The sequence below is a fragment of the Chiloscyllium plagiosum genome, chromosome 19 (genome assembly GCF_004010195.1).
Source record: "Chiloscyllium plagiosum isolate BGI_BamShark_2017 chromosome 19, ASM401019v2, whole genome shotgun sequence".
Taxonomy (NCBI): domain Eukaryota; kingdom Metazoa; phylum Chordata; class Chondrichthyes; order Orectolobiformes; family Hemiscylliidae; genus Chiloscyllium; species Chiloscyllium plagiosum.
Window position 1 is genome coordinate 24,535,903 of NC_057728.1, and position 7,020 is coordinate 24,542,922.

The 7,020-nt window shown below is 39.7% G+C and overlaps 1 protein-coding gene across 1 annotated transcript in view; it reads left to right on the forward strand.

Annotated features, from left to right (window-relative positions):
• The window catches only part of cacna1c (calcium channel, voltage-dependent, L type, alpha 1C subunit), an 890,104-nt gene that overhangs the window by 838,819 nt on the left and 44,265 nt on the right, over positions 1-7,020 (forward strand). The window contains exons 42-44 of the mRNA XM_043708872.1: positions 1,114-1,466; positions 2,058-2,084; positions 3,894-4,022. Of these exons, the coding sequence (XP_043564807.1) occupies positions 1,114-1,466; positions 2,058-2,084; positions 3,894-4,022 (509 nt within the window). The remainder of the gene's footprint in view (positions 1-1,113; positions 1,467-2,057; positions 2,085-3,893; positions 4,023-7,020) is intronic.

Genomic DNA, 7,020 nt, shown 5'->3' on the forward strand with positions numbered 1-7,020 from the left:
CCCAAATAACAGGCAAACAGAATAACAACCTGGAACCACATTGTGGCTGCAGAAATTACTGTCTTATTAATGTCTAATTAATGAAACCTCAATCACTATTGGTTCTCTTGATAGTCCTCCTTCAGCCCATCCCCGCAAATAGCTGATTATTCCACAAAGTTGTAGACTCAGCTCTGGACAAACTCCCAGAAGAACCATCAGCTTAATTGGTAGAACTGAATACTGGTTAGAGAGTGGAATGCAGTGACAATTCTATTCACCATCTGGTTGGTCCTCCTTGTCTCTCTGCAGTTACCAATAAACTGCTAAGTTGAAGGATGAAATGCACTATCTACATAGCTTTTAACCTGACCCTGAGACCCTGAGCTCCTCCAGCTGACAAGATGCCCTGTGTGTGTTTTTTCAGGACATAAGAAAAGTCCTCGGTTTCCCATATAGTTCAAGATGAAGCACTGGATCAGACTGAAATGTCCTTCTGTGCATATTCTTACGTAGCTATTTAAAACTTACAGGAAATGAACCTTACTTGCAGAAATAAGTAATACTGATAAAAAAAAATGCCTGTAACTAATTAAAATAACTGTCCAAACTAGGATGTATAGTTCTAAATAACCTAGAATTTTGCAACACTTAACTACTATTGTATGTCTGGATTGAAGCACTTTTGTGGAAGGAACAGACTTTGTGGAATGAATGAGCTGTTCTAAATTTTTTTTGCATTTCTTCTTATTGAGCATCTTGCTATTATTTGCCCTGTTCCATGGTTGTTGGTATGTTGGTATCTGCTTTCAGACCAATTTGAGAATTGCCTTATAATTGGCTGCTTGGGGATGTGTAGGATTACTCAGTTTATTCATCCTCTGTACTCGATGGACTTGACTAAACTGTGCTATGGATCTACTTTATACTGTAGCAAATGTTGAGACTTTATATTACAGGGAGTCAGAAATGCAAATTAAAATCTTTCCACTCAATGGCACATGTCTTCCCTCCAACTTGGACAGCTCATTTAACAGTTTTATGGTGAAAGATATGGATTAATTGTTAGAGGATGCATGTGTTCAATATAATATTGTAAGTTTGAATATGACTGAGAATGATTTCTTCCAACAGAGGGCTGGTGGTTTATTTGGGAACCATGTTGGCTATTATCCAAGTGATTGTAGAGGTTCCTTTCCACAAACGTTCACTACACAGCGTCCTTTGCACCTCAATAAATCAGGAACCTCTCAAGTTGAAGTAGAATCACCATCACATGAGAAACTGGTTGATTCAACCTTCACTCCAAGCAGCTATTCATCATCTGGGTCAAATGCCAATATCAACAATGCCAATAATACTGCAATATCCAGATTCCCAATTCCAGTCAACTACCAAAGCACCGTCAGCACAGTGGATGGTCATAGCAATTCACTGACTTCAGCACTTATATTGCAAGGCACAACATGGAGGATCAATCCCAAAAGGTAATGTTGTAATATTGCAAGATATTTCTCTACCATTCATTGCCATTTCAATTTAAAGTGTGTTATTATGTAAACATCTTACATATGATGGAAAAAAGGCTTTCTTAGTCTATCTTTAGCCCATTTAAATAAGCAATGTGTGTGTGTATAGTGACTGCCGGACTAGAATATACAAAGTGTGCAGTGTATGCATTTGCTTATGACATGATTTCTACAAATACAAGCAGTATGAGTATTGCATAACCTCAAAATAAAAGACACTAAATGCACTAGATAATTATGCTGAGTCAAAATTTAAGAGTTTCGATAAATAGCACTATAGATCAATAGCGTTGCTAAATTTTTAAGGTGTGTGTGAGAGTGTCTCCCTCAAAACACTTACTCAGGTTAAGAACCAGCAAATGGAGTCTTCTAACATGGAAATGTTTTTTGCACCACAGCTACCACATGGTTCTGGCTGACCAGGAAACAGATCCTGCTCTTGCCTCCTCCTTTACTTATTCATAATTTTCCAAGAGCTGTTAAATGTATTTAAGAAGATATCAAATTGATTTTTTTTTCTCTCTGTTTTCATGCTTTCTTGTGAAACAGGACTCGGTATTACGAAACACTGGTACGGTATGTACCCTTCTGAGTATTCTTTTACTTTAACAATAGCAGCTTTAACCTTTATAATGTTCTTTTTATTCCAATTAAATAATAAATGCACTTATTATGTAGACTCAATTTATTTTAGAATTTCTTCAGATTCTTCTCATTTGGTACAACATGAATGAGAACAGAAAGGCCATTTAGGTCATCAGTGCAGAAGTTAGAACATATTAGTAACATTATATAATGCTGAATACTAACTATCTGACTTCATTATTTCAAAATTTAACTGTGAAGAAAGTTTTTTGTAATTTTATTGTTCAACAATTTGTTTATATTGCCCTGAAGTCATAATTTTAGAATAATTCCTTTATAATCAGGATTTTTTTTTTATTAGATTAGATTACTTACAGTGTGGAAACAGGCCCTTCGGCCCAACAAGTCCACACCGCCCCGCCGAAGCGCAACCCACCCATAACCCTACGTTTACCCCTTACCTAATACTACGGGTAATTTCGCATGCCAATTCACCTGACCTGCACAGCTTTGGACTGTGGGAGGAAACCGGAGCACCTGGAGGAAACCCACGCAGACACGGGGAGAACGTGCAAACTCCACACAGTCAGTCGCCTGAGGCGGGAATTGAACCCGGGTCTCTGGCGCTGTGAGGCAGCAGTACTAACCACTGTGCCACCGTGCCGCCCTTTAGTTAAATGTTGTTCAGATTAATCTAGTACAGTACTAGTTTCTTCCTTTGAATACTTCGCGAACTATCAGCACTAATTTTAAAAACTTGGAAATCTGAATCAAAAGCAGAAAATGCTGTTAAGTACTTAAAACGTGTTCTTAAGATGGAGTCTAATCAACCTGACTTTTCTCACTTCTATATTTCCAACATTATCTGTTTTTATCTTTACAAAAAGAGTCCTAGAGATGTACAGCATGGAGACAGACCCCTTGGTCCAATTCGTCCATGCCAACCACACATCCTAAATTAATCTAGTCCCACTTGCCAGCACTTGGCCCATATCCCTCTAAACCCTCTATTCATATACCCATCCAGATGCCTTTTAAATGTTGTAATTGTACCAGCCTCCACCACGTCCTCTGGCAGCTCATTCCATACATGCACCACCCTCTGAAAAAGTTGCCCTTTAAGTCTCTTTTAAATCTTTTCCCTCTCACCTTAAACCTATGCCCTCTAGTTCCGGACTCTCCCACTCCAGGGAAAATACCTTGTCTGTTTACCCTATCCACGCCCCTCATGATTTTATAAACCTCTATAAGGTTATCCTTCAGCCTCTGATACTTCAGGGAAAACAGTCCCAGCCTATTCAGCTTCTCCCTTTGGCTCAAACCCTCCAACACTGGCAACATCCTTATAAATCTTTTCTGAATGCTTTCAAGTTTCACAACATCCTTCCGATAGGAGAGAGACCAGAATTGCACACAATATTGCAAAAGTGGCCTAACCAATGTCCTGTAAAGCTGCAATACAACCTTCAACTCCTATACTCACTGCTCTGGCCAATAAAGAAAAGCATACTAAACACCTTCTTCAATACCCTATCTACCTGTGGCTCCACTTCCAAGGAACTATGAATCTGCATTCCAAGGTCTTTTTATTCAGCGACATTCCCCAGGACCTTACCAATAAGTGTGTAAGTCCTGCCCTGGTTTGTCTTTTTATGGGTAACAATTTTGTATCATTAGGGATCAATATAATAGTCAACCATTGCATGATATTCAGTCACTTACCAAGGATGTACATATGATGGTTTTGTTTCTCTGCTTTACATCAGGTATAATGACCCTGTTACACGCTTGTATTTTTAGTTCAGACTCTGAAGATAGCAGTTTGCCAATTATTCAGCGAGAGGAAGCATATCCTGATGAAATTTATGATGAGAACTTCAATGAAGATCCCGATTGCTGCAGTGAAGACAGCATACTTTCTTCACAACTGTGAGTACTTCTTTCTAATTTGAAGCGGTATCAAAAGAAAGACAAACATGCTACAAAGCCAAATATTTGGGAACATTTTCAAAACCAGCGAAGGTTGACAAAAAAAAACAATGAAGAGAGAAAAAGTAGAATGAGAGGAAGCTCTCAAGAAATATACAAGCAGACAGCAATAGCCTCTTGCAAATATGTCAAACGGAAGAAGAGTAACTAAAATAAATTTGGTCCCTTGGAAGTTGAGACTGGAGGATAAACATTGGGAACCAAGGGAGAGACCTTGACAAGTACTTTGTATTTGTCTTTACTGAAGAAAATGCAAAAATTACTTCAAGTATAGCAAAACATCAAGGGTCAATAAGAAGGGAGGGATTTAAAGACAATTACTATCACTTTTAAAATATAAGGAAAACTAACATGACGAAAGGCTGAAAAGTGCCCAAGGCCCTATAATTTAGGGTCTTAAATGGGTCTTTGTCTGCAGAGAAAATAGGTACATTGTTTATAATATTCCAAAATTCCCTGGATTAATAGATTAGAAACTACAAGAATTACACTTCTATTAAAGAGAGATACAGAAAGCAGGAGGTATAGAACAGTTAAACTCACAGCTTTCTTTAGGAAAATGCTAGAAGCCATTAAGGAAATTCTAGTTGAAAATATCGAAAATCGTAATATAATCAAACAGAGTCACAATGGTTTCAAAACAGAGAAATCTTGTTTGACAAATTCATTAAGCTTCTTTAGGATGGAATAAGCTGGGGGGATAAAGGCAAACTAGTATTTGGATTTCAAAAGGCATTTGATTAGATGCTGCATAAAAGGTTATTACATAAGACAAAAGCTCAAAGGTTTGGACATAACATGTAAGCACAGGTAAAGAATTGTTAAATCAAACAAAAAGCAGTCTGTATGAATGGTCATTTTAAGTTGAAAAGCCAACTATAGATAGTTCTGGAATAACACCCGTTTTGGCAGCGCGATTTGGCTATTGCATCGCTGAAGAATTAGGGAACGGTATTTTTGAGAACACTTAACCTCTGTTCACAATAGTGTGATTCCAGTGGGGATAGGTTCACACGCTTTGTTCTGTGCATGCGCCAAAGTCTCCGTGCCAATCTGTGCATGCGCCGATATCCATGCCAAAGTTTCCGTGCATGTGCCGATATCCACGCCGAAGTTTCCGTGCCATTCTGTGCATGCGCCGATATCCACACCGAAGTCTCCGTGCCGTTCTGTGCATATGCAGTGTCAATGTTAGCCTTCGTGTCATACTGTGCATGCACCAATGTCACGTGCCAACAGAGCAGCCTTCTGTGAGATGTACTGTACTGAAGGCAGCTTTCTTACATTTTTAAATGTACTGTGTTAAATTTACTTTTGTTTGGTTACTAAGTATGATTTCAACCTTCATTCAGGCTGGGCTATACTTTGTGTTTGACTTTTGGGTGACTATTGAGCGAACGTGAGTAATATTGTGGCCCTGGTATTTATATTAAGCAATTTTCTATTAAGCAAGGTTTCACAAGAACATAACTATGGTGTTGCAGGAAAACTACCTATAGTGAGATGCCACTGTGATCAGGTGTAAAGTCTCATAGAAACACAGAAACTAGGCCATTTGTCCCTTTCAGCCTGCTCCACTATTCAATGTGATCATCACTGATGCGCTATCTCAAAGACATATGCCCACTTTTCCTCGTGCCCCTTGATTCTTTTGAAATCAATGTCTTTCTTTAATATAATTCAGTGACTTAGCCTCCACAGACTTCCATTGTAGAGAATGACACAGATAGTGAAGAAGATTTTCCTCATCTCAATCTTAAAGTGCTAAATATTCTGACATGGTATCCACTACTAGATTCCATAACCATGGAAACAGCCTTTCTGCATCTAGTCTGTCGAGCTGTTTTAGGAATTTTATATGTTTCAATCAAATCCACTCTCATCCTTCCAAATTGTAATGAACACAGGGCAGGTTGAACCAATCTATTCTCATAGGACAGTCGAGTCATCCCCTGTGTCAGTCCAATGAACATCTTCTACACTTTCTCTATGGCAAGTATATCCTTTGTTAGGTAGAGAGACCACACTGCATGTAATACTCCAATATGGTCTCACCAAGGTCCTGTATAACTGCAGTAAAGCATCCCTACTCCTAAACTCAAATCTTCTTTCAATGAAGGCCAATATGACAAGGATGCAGAGATCCTTCTGTATGATCTGGGCAAGTCGGGTGAGTGAGCATATCAATGGCAGCTGCTGTATAATTTGGAGAAATGTCAGATTATTCACTTTGGAAGCAAAAACAAGAAGGCAGATTACTATCTCAGTAGCTGTAAATTGGGAGAGGTGAGTATGCAGCAAGACCTGGATATCCTTGTGCACCAGTTGCTGAAGGTAAGCATTCAGGTGCAGCAGGCAGTAAAGAAGGCAAACAGCATGTTGGCCTTCATTGCGAGAGGTTTCAAGTACAGGAGCAAAGATGTGTTGTTGCTGTTATACAGGGCCACACCTAGAATACTGTGTGCAGTTTTGGTCTCCTTTTCTGAGGCAGGATGCTCTTGTCCTCAAAAGAGTGCAGCGAAGGTTTATGAAGCTGATTCGAGGGATAGCAGGACCAACATATGAGGAGAGATTGACTAGAGTCATAGAGTCATAGAGATGTACAGCGTGGAAACAGACCCTGCGATCCAACCCGTCCATGCCGACCAGATATCCCAACCCAATCTAGTCCCACCTGCCAGCACCCAGCCCATATCCCTCGAAGCCCTTCCTATTCATATACCCATCCAAATGCCTCTTAAATGTTGCAATTGTACCAGCCTCCACCACTTCCTCTGGCAGCTCATTCCATACCCGTAACATCCTCTGTGTGAAAAGGTTGCCCCTTAGGTCTCTTTTATATCTTTCCCCCTTGCCCTAAACCTATGCCCTCTAGCCCTGCCCCCCCCCCCCACCCCAGGGAAAAGACTTTGCCTATTTACCCTATCCATGCCCCTCA